The 24958-nt window shown below is 47.1% G+C and overlaps 1 protein-coding gene across 1 annotated transcript in view; it reads right to left on the bottom strand.

The window, feature by feature from the left end:
• SPOCK1 (SPARC (osteonectin), cwcv and kazal like domains proteoglycan 1) overlaps positions 1-22514 on the bottom strand; it is a 502022-nt gene extending 479508 nt beyond the window's left edge. Inside the window, exons 1-2 of the mRNA XM_080676953.1 lie at positions 22371-22514; positions 21632-21811 (exon numbers count right to left, since the gene is read on the bottom strand). Coding sequence (XP_080533079.1) covers positions 21632-21811 — 180 coding nt within the window. The 5' untranslated portion in view covers positions 22371-22514. The remainder of the gene's footprint in view (positions 1-21631; positions 21812-22370) is intronic.
• Positions 22515-24958: the final 2444 nt, after the last annotated feature.

Genomic DNA, 24958 nt, shown 5'->3' with positions numbered 1-24958 from the left:
TTGCTAAAAAAAAAAAAAAAGGTGTCTCATTTAAAGATGCAGAGTTGCTAAGGCAAGGCCTGCTGCACACGTTTCCTCCTGCCAAAGCAATTGAAAGCCTCCATCAGCCTGCTGTCCTGGGGATGACACAGATGAGAGCCCCTACCAACCCATGGGAGATATGTAGCATGAGGGAGAAATAGGCCTTCATTGTTTTAAGTCAGAAATATGACTTCTGGAGTTATTTGTACCGCCACAAAACCTAGCCTATCCTTACTGAGAAAAGGAGACAGGAATCACGGGTTTAGCGTGGAGTCGAGCACCACTTCGGAGTTGTGTGGTACTCGGGTCCCCTCGGACCCTCCAGAGATTGTATATTCGGCACCTCACTGCTCTTCAGGCTGCAGGTTTAGACCACGGAGGCGAAGAGCAAGAGCAAAGTTCAAATCGGATCTGAGATGGGAGTTTAAACTCAAGTGGACTTGGTATTAAAGCTAAAAATGATGAAAAACAATGGAATCTGCCCAAAATGTTATTAAGGGAAAGCAGCAATTAAAAATAAACAAAACTGACGCATGTTTATTTCCCAAATTAAAACTTCTCAATACGCTGGCTACCCATCCATGTTTGGTAAACAGGGACATATGCTTTTGACTGGTCTCAGAAAGCTGCAGCTGTTCACATTGCTCTCCTTGTAGCACACACATTGCTGAAATAATTGTCCAAAGACAATCAATATCGCCCCACAACAATCAGTTCTAATCAGCCCTACCAGCCACAGCATACTAATCCTATTATGTGTCCTTCCTCCTTCGCTTTAGAGATACAGTTGTTTTTCTCTACACAAAGAGGGTACACCCTGCAGGAAAAGAGATGAATAGGATACCTGAAAATACAAGAGAAGTGGATAAACCCCAGCTCCTGAGGCAGCGGGGGCGGGGGGGGGGGGGTGCACACAATAGACAAAATATGGATCCTGGTGTGACAGGGAGGAGATTCATGAACTTGTACAGGTTCCCCATCTTCCCATCCCATGTCACCCACACCCCCTGCCCTCTGAAGAACAATTCTGTCTTTTTCTCGCCTAGAGGTCAAGAGGTAGGAAGGCACCTCAGAAGCCAGAAGAAAGTGGGAGGTCTTTCACCAGGAGGAACTAAGTCAAGCTGCCTAACAAATGGCTGGGAGGGGGCAGGAAGGTAAGGATGAGTGTCATGGGGCTGTCCATTACAACACTGCTCAGCAACACAGGGACCAAAGAATGAGAACGGTGCTTTTGAGAACTGTAGTATGGGTTATGAATTGGGTCTTCTCTAACACACTTTAAGAGACAGAAGGAGAACTGGGATTCCTTTGGAAATCCTTTGGCTGCTTGACTGTGTATCTGTGAATGGGACTTGAAACAAGGCCTTGGCTGTGCAGGGCCCGGGGATGTATTTGGGCGAAAGATTCTTCTACAGAATCATCTTTGCTCACAACATCTTCCCCAAAAGGCACAGCACAATTCAGAGCAGGCGTCCTTCTCCCTACAAGCCTCCCTGAACTCTCCAATGGATCAGAACCTCACTGGGGTTCCCACAGTGTCCTGTGCTCCCTGCATTAACTCACATCACCGTGTTACAGTTGTCTGTTTACCTGTATATTTATCCAAGAAGAGCATTGGCTCCTTAGGGCCAAGATTTAGCCTTAAATTTCACATCCTGGGCTTGGCACTACGCCTAACACACAGGTATGTATTCGGTAATTAAGATAATCTAGTCTCTCTCAAACTCAAAACTTTACTTGGCCAAAATAATCGGAGGAATGGTGATTCCTACCTGCTCCCCTTGTGCACATGACACATCTGAGCTTCTTGCCAGTGCATCCACATGTGTTACCCTGCAGAGGCTCGGCTACTCTGCAGGTCAATGTTACGTGCTATAAAAACATCTCGCACAAATACGGACTTTGTGTAGGGTGGAAGACAGCAGAAGAGAGTGTGTACATTTTTTAAAATATTAAGTATCTAAAAATTACTGCAAATTGATTAACACACAAAAGATTCGTTTGGATGTCCACTAGTAACAGAATGGCAGAGTCAGCTCTGGCCTATGGGAACACCACCGAGGAGGGGTCCTCAGAGCTGTGGAAAGAGGAGCAGAGGTGGTGGCAATACTGGGTTCTTCCCTTTCCCCACACCCCTTCATGTATGCCCAGGAACTCAAGGCTAGAAAGGAGAAAGATACACTTTTAGCTTAGCGTCACTATGGAGTTCTGTTGAAGTTAATCTTCAAAGTGCAAAGGAGCTTTCGGACCAACCTAAAAGACCTGTCTCCACACTCGTGCCCTAAGACATCCTACTCCCCCAGGAGTGAGACGAGACAGGGCAGGAAGCAACCCGCGCTGGCCAATAGAGGCAGGAATTGGTGGGCTTGGGGAGGGTGCAGAATAAAGGAGGAAAGGAAGAGTGGTCTTCAGGTGGGGAAGGGGATGCGGTGGAAATGCCCGAGGGTGCTTCATGGGCCAGAGAGCACAGTACACCCTGCAATCCTGAACTAAGGCTTCCTGTTCATGAACAAAAGCTGCAGAAACATCCCAATAGAGAAGAGACATGACTCTCCCATCTCCCTACTATGTGGGCGCAGTGGGACTCACACCAGAAGGGAAGGCTTGATTAGATATCCTTTGGAGGCTAAATGGGCTCCATCACTTTCTTATGGGCTGTGTCCCCTTTCCCTCCCCAGGGAAAAGTGCAGCAATGACACAGGGACCGAGAAAAGGCTCCCAGTACCTCCTCAGGTCTGTCTGGAGCATCTGCCAGCCTCAAGCCAGAATTCATGAGCCAACGTCCCGGGATGGAGGCACTCACAGTGCAGGTGTGCCTCCAACAGACAAACCCAGACTCAGTGTGGGAACAGGTCCCCCAGACGGAGCTGTGTGGCACTGGCTGTCACCACAACAGGATTTGGGAGAGTGGATCATTGAAGTTTGCTGTGCAGTATATGAAGAAGTGAGGGATGAACAAGGACCATCTTGTTGGAAACAACAGCTCCTACCCACCGGAGTGGGGAACAAGATCCGGGGAGAGGAACCAGCTGTCCATCTGGAGACTGCCAGCTCTTTGGAAACAGAAATATTTTTATGCTGCATTTTCCCACCCCTCAGCGAAACAAAATCAAACAGCCCCTCTCATTCATAGAGCAGCCGATTTCCTGGGACTCGCAGATAAATAGACATTTCACACAGTAACTCCCTATAGCTGTTCGTCTTGGCAAAAATAATAAAAATTACATGGTTTTTATTATACCTGATTGGGTGCAATAAGGCATCATATTTCCTGAGGCTATAAAGACTAATGTACGTATCTGGTTGGTCCTCCCTTCTCCTAGCTCAGGAAAAGTCTAGAATAAGAGGTGCCTGTGCCCCAGAAGGCAGGCTCCACTGTGGCAGAGCAGCTCGTCTGTGTTTTGTTTGTTTGTTTGTTTGTTTGTTTGTTTGTTTGTTTAATTTAATAAATCTATATTGTTCAGATTATTACAATTGTTCCTCTTTTTTCCCCCATAGCTCCCCTCCACCCGGTTCTCACCCCACCTTCTGCCCTTACCCACCCCCCCCCCCCCACTGTCCTCATCCACAGGTGTACGATTTTTGTCCAGTCTCTTCCCGCACCCCCCACACCCGTCTCCCCAAGAATTGTCAGTCCACTCCCTTTCTATGCCCCTGATTCTATTATATTCACCAGTTTATTCTGTTCATCAGATTTTTTTTATTCACTTGATTTTTAGATTCACTTTTTGATAGATATGTATTTGTTGTTCATAATTTTTATCTTTACCTTTTTCTTCTTCTTCCTCTTGTTTAAGAATACCTTTCAGGATTTCATATAATACTGGTTTGGTGGTGATGAACTCCTTTAGCTTTTTCTTATCTGTGAAGCTCTTTATCTGACCTTCCATTCTGAATGATAGCTTTGCTGGGTAGAGTAATCTTGGTTGTAGGTTCTTGCTGTTCATCACTTTGACTATTTCTTGCCACTCCTGCCTGGCCTGCATAGTTTCTGTTGAGAAATCAGCTGACAATCATATGGGTGCTCCCTTGTAGGTAACTGTTTTTCTCTTGCTGCTTTTAATATTCTTTGTCTTTTGCTCTTGGCATTTTAATTATGATGTGTTTTGGTGTGGTCCTCTTCGGATTCCTTTTGTTTGGGGTTCTGTGCGCTTCCTGGACTTGTAAGTCTATTTCTTTCACCAGGTGGGGTAAGTTTTCGGTCATTATTTCTTCAAATAGGTTTTCAGTGTCTTTCTCTCTCTCTTCTTCTGGCATCCCCATAATTTGGATGTTGGTACGCTTGAAGTTGTCCCAGAGGCTCCTTACACTATCTTCATATTTTTGGATTCTTTTTTCTTTTTGCTTTTCCAGTTGAGTGTTTTTTGCTTCTTTGTATTTCAAATCTTTGACTTGTTTCTTGCGATCCTCTAGTTTGCTGTTAGGTCTCTGTATAATATTTTTTATTTCAGTCAGTGTATGCTTAATTTCTAGTTGGTCCTTTTTCATATCCTCGAGGGTCTCACTAAATTTATCGGCCTTTTCTATAAAATTCTTGAAAAACCTTATAACCGTGGTTTTGAACTCTATATCCAGTCATTTGCTTTCCTCCATTTCTTTCATTTGTGACCTGTTTCTTTGTCTCCGCATTTTGGCTGCTTCCCTGAGTTGACAGAGTGGCTTTGTGTGCTAGGTGTCCTATGGGGCCCAGTGGCTCAGCCTCCCCAGTTACCTGAGGTGGACACTCTTGGTGCACCCCTTTGTGGGCTGTGTGCACAGTCTTGTTGTAGTTAAGCCTTGATTGTTGTTGGTATCACTGGGAGGAATTGACCTCCAGGCCAATTTGCTGTGAGGATCAGCTGTGTCTACGCTGGGAGAACTTCTGTGCTGGAGACACCCTTATGGGAGGAGACTTGCAAAAGCCTCTGTGCTCAGCTTGGATGGGGCGGACTCTCAGGGCGGAGCAGACAGCATTGGTTTCCCATCAGCCCTGCCCTAATAGGCCCCTGTGTCTCAGTGTCCCGTGGTAATCACTGCAAGCACCTCTGAGAGAAAGCCGCCCTCGAGTTCCACCCGCTGCCAGACAGTCCAGTTTCTCCCCGAATGAGTCTGGGTCCCCAGAGGCTAGCCCGGAACTGAAGTTCAGTGCAATTGGGAGCTTTTGTCTCCCTCCCGCTTGAGAAAGCCAGCCGCGTACTCAGTTGCCCACCCTCTCCGCATGCGCGCCTCAGTACCTCTGCCTTCCGCAGTTCCTCTGAGTCTCAGTGTGCTTTTCTCTTTCCTTCTAGTTGTAGAATTTCCACTCAGCCAGCCTTCCTGTGGTTCTGGATGATGTCCATTTTGTCTTTTAGTTGTAGTTTTGAAATTGTTGTGCGAGGCAGCAGTTTAGGTGTTTACCTATGCTGCCATCTTGGTTTCTCCTCGCAGCTCGTCTGTTTTGTTCATGGCCGTGTCCCACAGCCTAGGACAGCACCCACCACAAACATTTCTTAACACGTTAAGCGCCCAACCTATTTGTCTTTTGGACAGAAAGTATAGCGTCAGTCACTGGTGACTGACTGGGCACTTAACATGTTAAATAGACAATGAAAAGATGGCTCATCATATGCCCCTCACTCTCAGTTTCATCCACCTGGACCACAACCTGCGTGTGCGCATGCACATACACATACACACACATACACACACAAGATAGATCATAAAAGAAGCAACCGTATCTCTAGGCCAGCATTTCTTGACCTTAGCACTAATGACATTTGAGGAAGGGTAGAGGGGCTGTCCCGGGCATTGCAGGATGTTTAGCCACATCCCTGGCCTCAACTCACTAGCTGATAGTAGTACACCTAGCCCCACCCCCAGTCCCAGTCCCAGTCCCAGTTCCAGTCCCAGCAACCAAAAATGTCTCTAGACTGTGCCAATGTCCCCTGGGGACAAAGCCTTTGTTGATGGGAACCCTGGTCCACGCCTGCAGAGAGCTCCCAAAGGGCTGACAGACCCAGAGAACGGCTGTGTTTTCCATGATGCTGAGGCAGCAGCCAGGGGAAACCCTGCTCCCTGCCTACACTAAGGTGAGTGCACTGGGCAGGCTGCAGTGGGAGGAAATACTGGGCAGTGAAAAGCAGGCAGATGTCTTGAACACAAATGAAGACTGAGATGTGGGCCCAGGCCTTGTCTGTATTCAACAGAAGAAACCACTTTACCACCGCGGTGTGGATGGAGCTGTTTTTTAATGATATCCGCTTACCCTCCTCCACCACCAGGGCATTAAAGAATCTATACATTGTACGGGAGCAGGGGAGCCGTCAGCAGCAATTGGACTTGAAATCTAGCTCGCAGCATCTGCTTCTGCTCCTCATTATGAATGAGACTGGGATTCGTTAATATCTCCACTGCGAGTTCAAAGGGCTCTACAGAGGACAGGCTCTGCAAGACGCTCACAGGGTGAGCTGCAGGTCTCTCAAGCCCATTTCCCTGACAAAATCCAGAAGTATCAGAGAAGCACTCTCCCCGGCCAGGGCACTTGCATGCATCATACCGCCTGTGTTGACTCAGTAATTGCACATGACTTGGCATGCCACATTCCTATCACATTCTTCTTTACAAAAAACGAAAAACAAAAAACACTGACAGCCAATGCGGGCAAGGGTGCAGGAAGGTATATATTCTGTACTTTGGGGGCAGAGTCAGTCTAACAAGGTTAATACACATCAGTGATCTTTATAAAGTACGTGCCAGGGCTCCATGTATTTCTACTTCTGGGAACATATCATAAGGAAATAATTCTAACTATAGAAAGTCTCATATGTCCAAAACATCCATCATGTAATTATTTAGAATAAGGAAAAATAGAAACAACCAATTGTCTATTGTCAGATATTTTAGTTTGGTATGTTGTAGTATATACATTCACTAGACCAATGGTTGGCAAACTCATTAGTCAACAGAGCCAAATATCAACAGTACAATGATTGAAATTTCTTTTGAGAGCCAAATTTTTTAAACTTAAACTTCTTCTAACGCCACTTCTTCAAAATAGACTCGCCCAGGCCGTGGTATTTTATGGAAGAGCCACACTCAAGGGGCCAAAGAGCCACATGTGGCTCGCCAGCCGCAGTTTGCCGACCACGGCACTAGACAAATATACACCACTAAAATGTCATTTACACGGAAAAGCATCATGCTATGCTAAAATGTTTATGCTCTGTCATTAGACAAAGAAAGAGCGAGAGAGAGAGACCAAATCATAACAGCAGCATAATATCAATCATGAAAATTAAAACGTTGGCAATAAAAAGCCTTCTGGAAGCAAACAGACCCCAAAACACAGTGTTAACAGTGACTACGTATCGGAGGGAAATGACTTATTTCTCTTTTCCTGCACCTTCTGAAGTCTCTTTTTAAATCATCTATTCTTTTACATTGGGAAAAGAACAATTTAAAGTCAAAATAATATTGGTAAACCCACACCTAGGGCATAAACATCCCCCTCCATATTCCCTTTATCCTAACTTTCCCTCTCAGCTTTACTGAGATGTAATTGACATTCCACTGTATAAGTTTAAAATGTTCAATGTGATGGTTTAATGCACGTATATATTGCAAAATGATTGCCAGGGTAAGGTTAACACATCCTTCACACCACACATAATTACCATCTTCTTGTTCCTGTTGTTGATATGGTGAGAACATTTAAGATTTAGTTTCTTAGCAACTTCGAGGTATACAATACACTGTTAACTAATGTCACCATGCTGTGTTTTAGAGCCCCAGAACTTATTTATCTTATAACTGGAAGTTTGTACGCTTTGATCAAAATATCCTCATGTCCACAAAGTGCTCCCCCCTCCCACACACACACACACACACACTGGCAAACACCAATCAGCTTTTTTAGATTCCATGTATAAGTGAGATTAGACAGTATTTGTCTATCTTCCTGTGACTCATTTTATTTAGCATAATGCCCTTGAGGTCCACCCATGTTGTTGCAAATGGCAGGGTTGCCTTCTTTTTATGACTGAATAATATCCGTGTGTGTGTGTGTGTGTGTGTGTATATATATACATTTTCTTTATCCATTCATAGGACATTTACCTTGTCTCCATGTCTTGGTTGCTGTGAATAATGCTACAATAAACATGGGGTACAGATATCTTTTCAAGTGATCATTTCCTTTGGATATACAGCCACAAGTGAGATCACTAGATCTTATGATAGTTTGATTTTTGATTTTTTGAGAACCTTCAGATTGTTTTCAATAGTGGCTGTACCAAATTTACATTTTCGCCAACAGTGCACAAGGGTTCCCTTTTCCCCACATCCTTCACAGCATTTATCTCCTGTCATTTTTATAATCACCATTCTAACAAGTAGGAGGTGTTATCTCATTGTAGTTTTAATTTGCATTTCCCTGATGATTAGTGATATTGAGCCCCTTTTCATGTACCTGTTGGCCATTTTTATACCTTTTTTGAAAAATTTCTATCCAGGTCCTTTGTCCATTTTTAAATCAAGTTATTTGTTTTTTGAGGGTTTTTGTTTTTTTTTTTTTTTGCTATTAAGTTATATGAGTTTTCTATGTATTTTGGATAATATACCCTTATCAGACATATGGTTTGCCAATATTTTCTTCCATTCTGTAGGCTGCATGTACATTTTTTCTTTCTTTTGCTGTGTAGTAGCTTTTTAGTTTGATATAGTCCCACTTGTTTATTTTTGGTTTTGTTGCTTATACTTTTTGTATCATATCTAAAAAAATTTATTGCCAAGACCAATGTCAAGTTTTCCTAATGTTTTCTTCTAATAGTTTTATGGTTTGTCTTACATTTAAGTCTTTAATCCATTTCAAATTAATTTTTGTGAGTGGTATAAGAAGGGGTCCGATTTCATCATTTTTATGTGAATATCCAGTTTTCCCAACACCACTCATTGAAGAGACTATCCTTTCCCCATTGAGTGACCCTAGTATATTTTTGTCCATAGAACTTACAACCAACTGTTGTATCTTAATCTCTGTATTATTTTTCTCCCTCAACTAGAATACAGGCTCCATAACAGTAGGCAAGTTGCCTGATATGTAATAGATGTTCAATACATTTTGTTGAATCAAAAATACAAGTTAGACTGTAGGGCAGTAAAACAATAATGTTGTTCCCAGTGAAGTTTCATACACTAGCTATGAGAGAGTAATTGGCACAACCTCTTGAGAAAACTATTTAGTCACATCTCTAAAAGCTGAACATTCACCTATCTTGTAACCAATGGATGCTACACCAAGGTATGTACTGGTAAAAAAATAATGCATACATAGGTTCACCAAAAGACATGCCCAAGAAAGTGCTATTATGTAATAGTAAATCCTGGACACTACCCAAACACAATAGAACAGGTACACACACTGTGGAATATGCACACAGCAATGAAAATAAACAAACTATAGCCCCACACAGCACCTGACATCACAAATTTCATGATGAGCAAAAGAAGCCAGACCGCCCCCCCTCAAAAAAAAAAATCCGTATGATTCCACTACACAAGTATAAAAGCAGGCAAAAGTTATCTATGGTGTTTTAAGTCAGTGTTGTTCTTACTTGGGAGGGGACATGTAGTGACTAGAAGGCACACAGGACGGGCTTCTCAAACCTGATAATATTCCACCTCTTGACCTGTCTATATGGGTGTGTTCCCTTTGCGAAAGCGGATTGGTGCCCTTTGCTCTATATATGTTCTACTTCAATGAAATGTACTCCCTACCAATCCAGGGCTGCTGAAGACAGAGAATCTTTTCTACAATTCTCTCTCCACTTACTACAAGCCTTGACCTGGAACCCTGACAAGGCTAAACTCATCACACTCAGCATTCACATTCATCATGTCCTATCTTGTCTAAATGCTCCGCCTAGATTCCACAGCCCCTCACCCTCCTGTCAGCAATGTCTGGGTCTCTGAACTCGGCATAAAAGGGGAGGTCACTCAGGTATGTCAGTAATGGTGGAGGGAAGCTGAAGTGGACTGGCCACCAGCAGATGCAGAGATGAATGCTGAGCTACTTCCCACCGAGACGTGGCTTAGGTCAGACGTCTGGCTTGCGAAGATTGCTCAGTTTCCTTTATAAACCAGGCCTTACCTTTGCAGAACAACCCCCAATAGGTCCCTGACCACCAAGCACCCCTTCTTCTTCACTCATCTCAGACAAAAAGTCTGTAGACTCCAGAGGACAGGAGTCAGGTTTGTTTTGCTCCTTTCTGCCTCCTAAGTGGCCAGCACAGGTTCTGGTACATAGCAGCCTGGCCAATGAGTGTCTGTGTGGTCAATGTATGAACACATGAGCAAACAAGCATCACTACTGAGTCTGTGTGCCAGGGTCTGGAGGCTAGAAAGGCAAGGATCCAGGTCCAGGATGCCCATGTAAATGAATAAAATAAAGTACTTTTTAAACACATACAGAGGTCTTTCTGAGATAGGAATACATTTTTAAGCCACCAACCCTGTCATATAAAAATCATACAATTAATGTAAAACCAGTAAAAACAGCCTTATTTACATGGTAACATGGGTAGCACTTTTATTCTCTCATTCACTGAAAGTGACATAAGCCTCATCCAAGATTAGCGGTTATAGACCAGGTCGAGTTACAGCAAGACTAGCTGGCTCATACAGGAGGTGATGTCTTGGCCAAATAAAAGTATTGAACACCAACCAACCCAGGCCACCAAAGTCACAAAGGAATCAGTTGTTCAATGAGCACAGAAAGACCCAGAAACTACCCAACTGTCCCTTAGCAATGGGGCTATGGAAAGACCCCAAATAGCCACACAAGTCTCTTAAATACACTTAACTGTTTTCTCTCTCCATCTTGGCAATGATTTTATCAATTTAGGTACCATTAATTAGAGGAAATTCAGCAAGGTGGGATGAAACAAAGTTTGAGAGTTGGTTCAGTGGGCAATGGAATGGCTTTAGAACAAGAAATATCTCCATATCTTGCGGAGCCTCAGAAATTTTCTAAACTTTGATGAGTCTTTGTTTTTGGTGTCCTCTGATCTCTCCAAAATGATCTGCCCTACCAAGCAAAAGGATTTACTACTCCCAAAAGAGAGTAGCAAGTAGTGTCACTGTCCAGCCCATATCCCTCGGGCCTTCTCTGTGCTCCCAGCTGCCAGTATCTGCATCTCCGCACCCAAGGGAACATCTCCTGCGCGAGTAAACATTCTACATGCCCCCACCGTTCCTCATCTAGCGCATGCTCTCTGCACCACGTCAGCTCCAACACCCATTTCTCTATAAACTAACACCGATGTCAGAGTCAATTTCCTCAGTTCAGCTGTGCACGAAACACATCGATTCTGCTGGGGAAGAAAGTCAGGCCAGAGCTGGCTGGGTTCAGGCCCTTTTGGAGACAGGAAGGTTTGTTGAGATGACCCCCGAGGACTTGGTCATGGAAAAGGTCCCACACCGATTCCGCTGTGCTTGAGGGAACAAACGTGCATAATGCCCTGGAAGCCAGTCAGGAGTCCAGGGTCTTCTACCCCAGCAGCACCTCGAGACGGTGGCTGCTGCTCAGACCTGCGCAGATACACCCACTGCAAAGCAAGGCCTGCCTCCCCGATGTCGATGGCAGCCCTGCCGACACAGGGAAAAACAATGCACACACAACAATTTACAGGACAAAATGTTCATTTTGTCCACAATTTTATTATTCATTGGGGCTAATGGTGTTGGCAGTTTGGCAAGAATAATAATTGTCTAGGATTTTTCTGAAAATACAGTGTGAGAACTACCTGTATCGGAATCACCTGACTGCTTATTTTATTTTTTTAAAAATATATTTTATTGCTTTTTTACAGAGAGGAAGGGAGAGGGATAGAGAGTCAGAAACATCGATGAGAGAGAAACATCGATCAGCTGCCTCCTGCACACCTTCTACTGGGGATGTGCCCGCAACCAAGGTACATGCCCTTGACCGGAATCGAACCTGGGACCCTTCAGTCCACAGGCCGACGCTCTATCCACTGAGCCAAACCAGCTAGGGCCTGACTGCTTATTTTAATTGCAGGTTCCTGGGTGCCCCCGTGGCTATCAGAGACTGTGCTCCAGGTAAGGAGGCTGGAGGTCACACTGTGAACCAGCCCCGGGGGGCCTTCCGAGGTTGGGAAGATGTAAGTCTGAGAAGCATGGCTCTAGCTGGCACCTGGCTCTGGGCAGCTCCCTTTTAGCCTCGGCCGTGGCTGGGCATCTCACCCTGGCCTGGCCTTTTTCAGAACTGAGTGAGTGATTCCATCTGTGTGGTGGAACAGAAAGGGTGGAGCGGGAGTAAAAAGGTTGGAGGCCTCTGCCCTCTGCCTATTTGTTTTCTCCGTGCCAAGATCGCCTGGCACACCTGCAGTAGGTTCTGCTTCCTGGCTCCAATCACAGGCACTGACAGACTCTGAATAAATGCTGCTTACCCACCACATAATTATGCTGGGGAATACTGGCAGTGCCTTCTGCAGTGTGTCATGTCGAAGATTGCCCAGGAAGAGGTAGCAAATTATTACAAATAGTTGTATAATATGTCCTTCCTTCCTCCCTCCCCCACTGTGCCAAAGAGATCCTTATAAAGGATCAAGGGAGGGTGTCACCTGAGGGACATATCTGCACAGAATCATCAGAAAAGCAACCCAATCAAGTGAACTTAGACATTAGTGTTATTCCTCCAGGAGAATCTCCAATAATTCACATCTCTAGTCTGTGAACACACCTTCCTTCCTTCCCCAGAAAGAAACCATTACCCTCATGTCTGCCTCAGTCTCGTCTGGGAGGACCCAGGCCAGGAGCCATGAGTGCACACGCTAGTCAGCACTCTGACACGGTGCTGCAGAAAGGGCATGCGTGTCGTCTCCCCGCTGAACTGTGACCCTGAGGACAGAAATGTTGGGTTTCATCTTTAGCTCCCAAGCCTGGCACCCAGCTGGTTCTCAGCAATGGCAGAGGGGGAGGGGGCACAGGGAGGAGGGCAAGGAGCAGCCCATATACTCCAGCCTCATTTTTTAAAGATAAACTTCACATATCATTATTCTGTCCAAGAAACTCCATGGTGCCCTTATTTCTAAACAGCACTTGGGATTGTAGGAATTGTACAGCCCAGGACACTTGACCACGGAGGGAAAGAGAACTCATGGGCCCCATCACTGGAAGGCTAGGAAGTGCTTTTTGAAAGAGGAAAGTGGGGTGAGGGATATTTACACAGCAGAGTTGCTGCAGAACATAACTCAGAGACAAGGGGGGAGGGAGAAAAGGTGCAGGGACAAAGGAACAGGCCATCCCTCCAAGGACTTGGCCCATCTGTGTACCTCACTTGTCATAAGTGACTTATACCCCCACCCCCAAAATGTGTGTCAAATTGAAAATGTGCAAAGCGTGCTTTTTATTTTTATTTTTTTGAAAAATATTTTTATTGATTTCAGAGAGGAAGGGAGAGAGAGAGAAACATCAATGATGAGAGAGAATCATCGATTGGCTGTCTCCTACACACCCCCTACTGAGTATTGAGCCCACAACCTGGGCATGTGCCCTTGACCAGAATCAAACCTGTGACCCTTCTTCAGTCCTCAGTCTGACACTCTATCCCAGGGGTGGGCAAACTTTTTGACTCGAGGGCCACAATGGGTTCTTAAACTGGACCGGAGGGCCGGAACAAAAGCATGGATGGAGTGTTTGTGTGAACTAATATAAATTCAAAGTAAAGGAGCGGAGGGGAGAGCAAGAGAACCGGATAGAACAGCCGGATCTGGCCCGCGGGCCATAGTTTCCCATGGCTACTCTATCCACTGAGCCAAACCAGCCAGGGCCAAAGTGTGCTTTTTAAATGAACTGAGAAAGAGCTTGCTACTTAAAGGGATCCTAGGGCAAACACTTCTGATGGAGACACAGCAAGGTCTTTCCCACTTCAAGACCTTTGGGTCTGCACTTCCCACTCGCTGCCTGGAACACAAGCACCTCCCTACTCTCCTGGTTCCCTCCTATCATCCAGTGGTCTCAGCTCCAGTGCCTTCCCAGCAGCATTCCCCAACCAGAACAATTCATCAGCCCCTTCCCCTTCCCATTACACATGATCCAGCACCTGGACCTCTACCTGTAGCACTTTGCTCAACTGTACCTAAACCATTATTTGTGGTTGTTTTCCTGCCTGCCACGCTAGAGCGTAAACTCCAGGAGGATACAGACTGTGTCTAGCTTCTTCACCCAGCACCTAGCAAAGGCCTGGCAAGTAGCTGACATTTGGAGAACATTTTTGCGCCAACAAATCACCATGCCCTGTGCTGACTATTTATTATCGTTAGGGTTTCCCTAAACCACGCTAGCCTGCTTCGGCTGTAGTGAGGTATAGGTCCTCTGGCGGCCTGTAATGAGGTGGAACTGAAGAGTCGTGTCTGTGATAGACAAAGGAACAAAGGCCTGGCCAATCCTGCTAAGAATTTTCCTATTGATTCTAAAGCCAACAAGAGGCATTTGCTAGGCCCTGCAAGAGCTTCCCCAAGGACAGTAATGCAGAACCCATCCACCCCAAAGCCAGCCCGGGACCATTCTACAGAACCAGATGAAGGTTTTCTCTTCTGAGATGAGCTGGAGGCAACTGGATCAGAGCTAAACGTTAAAAGTGAAACCAATTAGGGCTTAGCTGGCATAACAGGGCTCCCTGGGGAGCTCTTCACACAACTAGGATTTCAGGCACAGCTGGGCGCAAACCTCCTCTCAGATACATCATGATGAGAGGTGCCAGTTTCAGGAGAGGTCCGGTGATGCTGTGAAATACGAAGGGAAGGACTTCTGTGCCAGGAGCTGCAACTGGAAAATAACAGGCTGGACCACGTGGAACCTCACACAGCCTTCCAGACTGACAAGCAATGGAGTGAGAACAGCCTCAAAGATAATGGAACAGACTTCCCCAATCTTTCTCTGAGACATTTCTCTATAGCTGGGTGCCAGCAACTCACTCATGCTCAGAGAGCATACGTGACGAGAAGCGACCCTCAGGAAGCAAATCAGAAGAGCAGGTACATCAGCCACTGAAGGATCATGAGCATCTACCTGGTGCCATGGGTTCACTCAGTCCTCCTCAAAACCCACAAAGTAGGGAGGGTCACACCAGCTTTACAGGTGAGGAAACTGGTGTACCAGCCAAGACCCAAGTATAAGCTTGGCAAGACTGGAATGTGAACTCAGGTTAAGAGTGGGCTCTTCACCGTGGTGTGACTCAGCCTCAAGAGCTTTGAGAGTGTTTGGTTTGAAATATATTATATTGAGTAAATGAGTAAGAAATGACTTATTATAAAACATTCAATTACGAACATTACTTTGTTTCCCCAAGCAAGATTGAATAGTTCAGCCAATGATCAGGTCCCACCCCATAGGAGAGAATTACAGGTCCAGTGATCCATTTAGGACCACTTCTTGCCTTTGAAAATAATCTCACCAGCATATAGGAGAGTATTTATCCCCCCAGCAATCCCAGTAAACTGCAGTACTGGGGAGGGGGAGGGGCAGGGTTTGGGGAGGACAAGGAGAAGCCGGGAACTCAGCCTGGGAAGGTCAACTGGGACAAGAAGCTCCGCCATCCTTGCCAGGACAACACTAGGCTTTCTCCGTCAAGGGCAAACTGAAGGCAGGGACAGAGAGCACAAAAACGGTTGTAGGCCTGTCCACTTTCAAAGTGACCCTTTCTAATGGTTCCTGTGAAATAATTATTTCTATCAGTGGTCATCTCATACAGGGGATTTAAGAGAGTGGGTTCATTAAAGAGAGTTAGGATCACAAACTCATTTAAGTCCCCTTGAACCTGTTTAATCAAAATGATTTTCTGCTATTCTCTATTACAAGCCAAGTTTCTGTGGTGACAGATTAATGACTGATCCACTAAGCCATACACCTCTCTTGTCACCAACCCCACCGACTGTGCCAGCCACCATTCCATCAATAAGGCCCACTTCTCCTTGAAACTCATTATAGCTGAGCTGCTAAGATCAAATGAGCAGGTCAGCTGCTCACCGACACCCCAGTTCTGCTAAACAGACCACCAAATCCCAGGGAGCCTGTGGGGAAAAGAAAGCGGGCTGGCCCTTGTGGTCTTATTAGAATTACAAACCCAGGCCACTCCGGAGTAAAATACTAGTAAATGCCAGTGAAAGCAACACTTCTGATTCTTTGAGCCTGCTAAAGGTAATTATCCTGGAGTTAAATGTCAGGGCTAGTTCCACGTGTGCAAAGAAAATGCCATTTTTGGTGTAAGCATCAATATTATTTTAATCAAATCAGAAGCTCATTATTAGCAGAAGATAAGGCCTGTTGTGACCCCTACAATAAGCTGTTGGTCCACCTGGCTTCCTATTCTACTTTGTCTCCACTTAAGGTTCTTCGTTAGTTACCCCTCCACATAAAGCAGGAAAGACTTGCAATGTGCTACCAGTGGAGGCTCACACCCTAATCCACGCCATTCTTGCTTGGCCATTGTGCATAGTGAGAGTCTAGAAGCCGACTTCCTGGTTCCAGCCAGGCTCCTCCGCAGCCCAGCTCCATTAACTCCGGGCAACGGACTTACCCTCCCAGTAAATCAGGGACAGTAATAGTATTTCTCTCCTAGGATTGTTATAAATTAAATGAGATAATATATGTAAAGTACCTTAAACAATGTCCTACACACTAAGTGCTTCATTGATGTTAGGTATTATCTATTTCTGCAATGTTTTAATTTTTAATTACAATCAGCACGTATTACCTTTGTAAGAAAAACTTATTTAAAAAGAAAACATGCTAACAAAGAAATGTGTGATAGCGTGAGATAAAGTGTTTCATCCAGCAGATAAGAGGTTACCTGAGTAAAGAGGAAACTTTATCTTGCTCACCCTTAGAGACAACCACCCTAGTGCACAGTAGACAGTCAAATATTTGTTGGAATGAATGAACGTACAGATGAATGTTTGAATAAACAGAGTAAAATTTCCTTACAGCAATAGGTATGTAAAGCCAAATAATATACAGAAAAAAAAATCAGGAGAATGGCTGTGGCATCATGACCCCTCAATCTCAAACCACAGAGAAATTAAATGCATGACAGTTGGAAATGGGAAATAATTGTGCAACTAAATACAAACATCTGTCCTTCTTCATCTTCTCCTCCTTTGTACTGTATTTGTGCAAAAGTCTGGGTCTCCATCTGGCCCAAACATCCCAAGGGCTAGTCTTTATAAAAAGAATGATAAATTGTATAATTGGAAAATAAATTAATAAAAAAAAGAATGATGGCCAACCTAACAGACCACCAATACATTTAAGGAGCCAACATCTCCTAACATGTTAATGGTATGTTGCTCCTGGGCCCATTGCTCCAGGTAATAAGACATGGAGAAATCCTAAGATGTTTCTTCTGGAAAGGAGATAGTGGTTCTTTGTGTACCTAGAGGACCACTTCAAAGCGGTAAGTACTGGCTACCAGGACATCTCGGTCAATGTCACAGCACACATCACAGGCTGGGGAGCATGGAGCACACAGACACCATCATTTCTATTTCCAAGTTAGCCCAATAACACCACCAATGTGCATCATCAGCTCTCCAAAGGGAACCTTCACTTTTCAGTTTCACAAGTTCAAAAATTACTTCCAAGTATTTCTCCCCCAAGTGCAAAAAAGTGATGAGTCTCAGGAAAGGCAAAACGTTTCCTTTCACAATGACTGACAAGCATCGTAACAATAATCTCAGGGCAGTTTTTCTAAGTCATCGGTAGCTTCAACAAAACAACCAGAATAACAGTAGGGAAGTTGAGTTTTGTCAACCTCTAGCAAGGCCTGGCTCCGTGAAAACTATCAGACTGGCTGAGCAACTGCCCTAGCTGGGGCTTTGTTGTCCCCTGAACAGCTGGTTTCTATAGAAAGTAAGCTTTTACTCCCTGGTCCCAGGGACTGAGGCTTTGTGGATATTCCAAGTAAATGACCCACATGAAGACACTTGAACTTGGCCTAAAAGATTATCTCTTTGAGTTTCACAACACTTTAATGAGGTTAATGGCCTTAAATTATGTCTGTTCCATGGCTAGTATCAGAGGACCCCTTAAAGCATATAAAATGATTGTAATTGAAGATGTTTGGGATTTTTAAACATTTTTAGATGTTTTTCATGTTGTTATGGATTAAATTGTCACTTAAAAAGGATATATACTGCAATATCAGACATCTCTCATAGCAATATGTTTACCAACACAGCTCCTAGGACAATAGAAACTAAGGAGAAAATAAACAAATGGGACATCAAAATAAAAAGCTTCTGCACAGCAAAAGAAACCATCAACAAAATAATGAGAGCCCACTGCATGGGAGAACATATTTGCCAGTGATACATCCGATAAGGGGTTAATCTCCAAAATTTATAGGGAACTCGTACAACTTAACAAAAGGAAGATAAACAATCCAATTAAAAAAATGGGCAAGGACCTAAATAGATACTTCTCCAAAGTGGACATACAGAAGCCAAAGAAGCATATGAAAAAACTAAAGGCCTGGTGCATGAAATTCGTGCACTGGGGGTGGGGGGGTTGTCCCTCAGCCCAGCCTGCACCCTCTCCAATCTGGGACCCCTGTGGGATCGGGCCTAAACTGGCAGTCGGACATCCCTCTCACAATCAGGGACTGCTGGCTCCCAACTGCTCACCTGCCTGCCTGCCTGCCTAATTGCCCCTAACCTCTTCTGCCTGCCAGCCTGATCACCCCCTAACCACTCCCCTGCCAGCCTGATCGATGCCTAATTGCTCCCCTGCCAGCCTGATCACTCCCAACTGCCCCCTCCCCCCCCCCGCCAACCCGATTACTCCCAACTGCCCTCCCCTGCCGGCCCGGTTGCCCCCAACTGCCCTCCCTCCCCTGCAGGCCCGGTCACCCCTAACTGCCCTTCCCTGCCGGCCATCTTGTGGTGGCCATCATGTGACCACATAGGGGTGGCAATCTTGTGTGAGGGTGTGATGGTCAATTTGCATATTACCTCTTTATTACATAGGATGCTCAAAGTCACTAGTCATCTGAGAGATGCAAATCAATACAACAATGAGGTACCACCTTACACCTGTCAGAATGGCTATCATCAACAAATCAACAAATGACAAGTGCTGGCGAGGATGTGGAGAAAAGGGAACCCTCGTACACTGCTGGTGGGAATGCAGACTGGTGCAGCCTCGGTGGAAAAGAGTATGGAGTTTCCTCAAAAATTAAAAATAGAAGTCCCAATTGACCCAGTGATTCTACTTCTAGGAATATATCTCAAGAAATCAGAAATACCAATCAGAAAGAATATATGCACCCCTATGTTCATAGCAGCACAATTTACAATAGCTAAGATTTGGAAACAGTCTAAGTGCCCATCAGCAGATGAGTGGATTGAAAAACTGTGGTACATCTACACAATGGAATACTACGCTGCTGTAAAAAAGAAGGAACTCTTACCATTTGCAACAGCATGGATGGACCTGGAGAGCATTATGCTAAGCAAAATAAGCCAGTCAGAGAAAGGTAAGTATCAAATGATCTCATTCATTTGTGGAATATAATGAACAACATAAACTTATGAACAAAAATAGATCCAGAGACACAGAAGCATCAAACAGACTGTCAAACCTCAGAGAGAAGGCAGGGGAGATCAACCAATGAACCTGCATGCATATAAGCATAACCAATGGACACAGAACACTGGGGGGTGAGGGCATGTATGGGAGTGGAGTGGGGGGGGGGGGCAATGGTAAGATATGCACACATATAACACCTTAATAAAAAAATGGAAAAAAATAAAAAATAAAATGAAATATAGATTTCCAGCACTCATCCCAGAAATGTGGGGGGAGAACCTGCAGGGGAGGAGCGGGGTGCTGTAATTTAACAAGCACCCAGGTGAGCGGCATGGTACATCAGGTTTGGAAAACACCTGATGCAAGGATAAAAAATATCACCATTTTCAAGAAAGATGGGAAATGAAGAAAAGTCCAATTTTAAAAATTTAAAGACAAATGGGAAATAAGAATAATGTCATGCTCATGGTACACTGACACGAGAAAACCTTGAACAGGCACGGAAGCTCAGTAAACAGTTCCACATCTCTAAGACCACGACCCCTTTCAATGTGACCCAGCTGCCCCGCAAACCACGCCATCTGCAAAGGGGCCCCTTCCTCTCTACACCTGGCCCAACTCTCCCATGTTTAGCAGAGTTAAGCATCTGCTCTGTTTCTGACCACTATCTAAAACAAATAAAAATGATTCTACTCTCTGTGAGTCCATGAATGGACACGCCTTTGGGGCATCTTTTGGGCAATTTGGGCATCTTTCTCATCCACGGGCAAAGCTCCTCAGCACTGAACGGAAGGGATTGAAGATGGTTTAAGGGCAGGGCAGGGCAGGAACAGGGGAAAGAATGGCAGGAATCTCATGGGCAGGTGGGAGGAGCAGGAAGAGTATCTGCTGCAAAACTAAGACCCCCCAATAAACTGTGGAGGCTTATTAAGTGTTTGAAAGCACCTCTCAAAGAGAAGCAACCCACAGAAAGAAGAGAGAGAACTAAGCCCCCACTCAAGGCTATGGGCACACCTTCTCCTCTGGAATGTGACCTGGAGAGACGCTCTTTGGAAAGTACAGGAAACCATCCGGATTCATTGGAATCCTCAGACGCTCCCCCTGCAAGGGATGGGGTTACCCAGCATGAGGCTGAGGGCAATCCAGTGAAAGAGGGTGACTCCCACACATCTCCCACCTCCAAGAGCCCTGTGCCCATCCATGAGAACAGAGGCTCTGGGGTAGGCGTCTCTCAAGGGCAGGCATTCCCATTGGTACGTAGCATAAAACTTCTTCCTAGTCATCCACCTGGGGCAGCCTAGGAAAGAGCCGGCAGCAGCTCCCACAGCACAGAGGGATGCCACCTGCCGGAAAGGCTGTACCAGGTGCCTTTTGCCCCTGCATCCGCTGGGGCTTACCTGGGGAGCAGCAGCCAGACTTGGGGCAGAAACAGACAGCGGATGTGCTCTGGGTGCCCAGGAATAACTCCCCCCCCCCCTCAGGGCTCCCCGGGGAGCAATCCTGCCACCCAGTCTCCTCTTCAGGGCAGGGGACCAACTCCATGAGCTCCCTGCTCCCTCTCTCTCCCTTCCCCTAAAGATGCCAAAGGTCAAAACCACCATTTTATCCAGCCCACTGCCATGTCTGTCCAAATATCTGGAGCACCTGGAACACCTGGCCCCCTAACAAATAAGCTGGGCTCACCTCCAAACCTTACCCCTGCAGCACACCCTAGAGATGGTCCAATCACGGCTGCCCAGGAGGTTCTCCATGGGGCTGGGCAAAGTCAGCCATCAACCTTAGGAGAATTCAGAGCTGCGGGAGCCTTTCTCTCTGCCGCTGCTCACTGTTCATTCCACGCTCAGTCTAGTCGCCACTCCCCGTCCTACAAATACCCATACCTGGAGTACAGGTAAACAGGCAAAGAGGCGCAGGCCTTCGAAGTTCCCCTTTAAAGTTCTCAGGCAAGACAGCCCCGGAGCCAGGACCAGCAAGCTGCCCTGGGAGGCCTGCACAGTCCCCCGCCCGCCTCAGACCCCTCACGGAGGCTCCCGCCCCCGGTACTCACGTCTCGGAAGCGGTTCCAGTACTTGTCGCGGTCGTACTGCGAGACGGTGCTCAGCCACTGGTCGTTGTCCAGGAAATTGCCGTTGGGGCCCGCGCGCCCCGCAAGCGCTTCCAGGCGCCGGCTGTGGACCTGGAGGAAGCACCACGCCGCGGCCGCCGCGAGCACCGCGATCGCTGGCATCTGCGGGGCAGGGGCGCAGGGCGGTGAGCGGGCCGAGCCCCCCGCCGACCCAGCGACAGGGTGGGGGTCTCCCGGCGGGGAAGGGGTCATCTCTCGCGCCCCCGGGGCGCCTGTCGAGGATCTAGAGACCTAGGGATCCCTCTCAGGAATGGGGGGACTCAGTTATAAATGAAGAGGCTGCGTCACAGATTAGGGGCTGCTGTCAAACTACAGGAGAGCCCTGCCAGCTATTCTCTGGGCGCCCCGGACCCCGCTACTCTCAGACGGAGGCTCCAGTGCCCTCCACAAAACCAAGAGCCGTGGACCCGCACGCCGCCTCCCACGGACGGCGCCGAGAGCTGATAGAGGGGGTCAGCCGGGCTCCGAGCAGCATCCAGGCTCGGGCAGCATGGGGGGCGGGGGAGTACCCGCAGCTGGGAGGCTCTCTCCTTGCCCACCCTGCCGCTTCGGCAAGAGGGGTGCGCGGAGACACCCCAGGCCCCCGACCCTGCCAGCCCTAGGTGGTCGCGGGCAATGCCAACTACGCCAAGTTGGGGCGCGAGGTTTGGCGGGCACGTACCTTGGGGGCTGGCCCGGGTCCCCGCGTCTGAGTCGCGGGAGCTCCTGTGGCGCGGTCGCGGGGGAAGCTCTGGCCTCGCTCCTGCGCTCCTGCCGCTGCCGCTGCCGCCGCCGCTGCACAGTCCGGCGCTTTGTGAGCCGGCAGCGCTCTGGCTCCGCTGCTCTCCGCTCGCTCGGGCGCGGCGCCCACTGGCGGAGGAGCCCGAGCGCACGAGCCGAGGCCTCTGGCGACCCCTGGCGGCCGCACGTTGCTGTGCCTCCGGACCGGGAGCACCCCCACTCCGCCCTGGAATGTGGTTATCCACATCCTTAATGCAGGTCTGAAACAAGCTTTGAGGCCCAAGCTGGTGAGAGGCAGCTGAGGGGGTTGAGGATACAAGGTCCAGAAGCCAACCAGCACTGAGGCATTCTCAAAAGGAAGGTCGTCGGGCCGCCGAAGTTAGAATCACCTTGGTGGGGAGAGGATGGGGCTCCTTAAAATAGGGATTCCTGGCTCACGCCCCAAACTTGCTGAATCAGCATTCTTTAGGTGGGTCTCCCTGACGTGAGTGAATTTCTGCACTGCCCATCCCAGGTCCTGCACCCACCCGCGTCTCTGCACTCCATGCCCCATACCATGCTCACTGCTGTCCAGTCCCTTAAGACAGCCCTTCTGGCCTCCATTTCCATCGTTTCTATATCCTTGTCCCCAAATTGGCCCGGTGGGTTCACCTTGGAGTTCTTCTGCACAGGAGGCCTTGTCTGCTGAAATGGCCTGTTGGGTCTTCCTAAGGGAAGGGAGGGAAAGAGGAAAACTAGACCAGGCTCCAGAGGCAGGACACACAAGCAGGAGGCTGCCCATACAGTTCATTCCCCAGTCACTTTCCAAATTCTCAGCCATGTCTGGTCCAATAGGGCTGTAAGGGCCCGGCCAGCGTGGCTCAGTGGTTGAGTGTCAACCTGTGAACCAGAAGGTCACGGTTTGATCCCAGCACATGCCCAGGTTGCCAGCTCAATCCCCAGTGTGGGGCGTGCAGGAGGCAGCCAATCAATGATTCTCTCACATCATTGAGGTTTCTCTCTCTCTCTCTCCCTCTCCCTTCCTCTCGGAAATCAATAAAAACATTTTTTTAAATAGGGATGGAAGGGAATTCATGCAGTCCCCCTGTCTGCATACAAGTGACACTTGCTGTCTTTCTCATGTACAATCACACCCCATTCCATAGACACCTGAGTGATCTTTTAGAACAAATCTGACACACTCATCCCTCTCCCCTCAGCACACACTTAACACTCTTCGTGTTGCTTTCCTGATAAAGACCCAACAGTTGGCTGGAGCGCCCATGCCCTGCACCCCTGGCCCCTGCCTGCCTCTGCTACTGCCTCTCATGCCATACCCTCCTCCTTCCCTGACTTCCTGGCCAGGCTGGCGTTGGTGTGGACCTGAGTGGAGGTGCACGCCCTCCCGCACTGGTGCTCACTTCTACCGGGCCACTGTCCACCCCCACCCCCAGCACGGGCTTCATCAATCCCCCCTAGCTTATTCATCAGGACCTCTTCCTGGAAGCTCTTGTGGAGCCTGTACACCAGGCCAGGACTCTGGCAACACTCTCCTGGAGAGCACAATGCTGCTCCAGCTATAAGCTCACTACGGTAGAGATCACTCCACGTGGATACTCCCCGCCTGGCTGGAGCTCTGTGAGGGCAGAGGCCATGTTTGGCTTGTTCGCTGCTGCTTCCACTGCCCAGCACCAAGTTCCTAACACAGAGCAAGTGCTCAGAAAATTATATGAAGAATGAATGAATGAATGAATGAATGAATGGCACCACTCATGGTCTGAAACCACACTCCTCAGCCAACATGCCCCAGGAGGTGTGATGTGGTCAGTGGTAAGCTGTACTGCAAAAAGTTTAATGTATAGCAATTGGATTAAGATTTTTTTCTAGAAAGTAGCAGATGCTTCTCCCAACATTACTCTGACTGATTTACATTCCTAGAGGCACTCTTTTTTATCATTATTATTATTGATTTTAGAACTGATTTGAGAGAGAGAGAGAAACACCGATTTGTTGCTCCACTCAGTGAACTCATTGGTTGCTTCTTGTATGTGCCCACAACCTTGGCGTATTGGGACAACGCTCTACCGAACTGAGCTACCTGGCCACAGCTCCTAGAAGCATTCTTGAATGGGAGGAAAAGGAGTGGAGTCACAGCTATCTATTGGGGACTACACGTCATCCATCCATAGTTTATTTTACCATGGGAATACTTTAGGTATTTCATTGTCATGTTCTGGGTCTGTCAGAGCAGAAGAGAGGTTTAGAAATGATGGCGAGAGCATTTTTTTATTTTCAGAGAAACCCAAGGAAGCAGCTACTTCCCCATTTCTCTGCCCAGTTTGATGGTAAAACTTCTCCAAACACTTGTCCCTAGATGTCATTTCAGCCTCCTCCACTCCAGTTCATTCTTGCACCCATTCCAACCTGCCTTCATCCTCCCTGACTAATTGAAATGACTTGTCACCATCAGCAACCTCCTCCAAACCTCCAAACTAAATGGGCAGCCCTCACTCTTCCCCTTCTTGGCCTCTGAGAAGTTAGGTTAGGCTC

The sequence above is a fragment of the Plecotus auritus genome (genome assembly GCF_963455305.1).
Source record: "Plecotus auritus genome assembly, chromosome: 6".
NCBI lineage: Eukaryota > Metazoa > Chordata > Mammalia > Chiroptera > Vespertilionidae > Plecotus > Plecotus auritus.
Note: the sequence above shows the minus strand (reverse complement) of the source record. Positions and strands in the feature narration are given on the sequence as shown.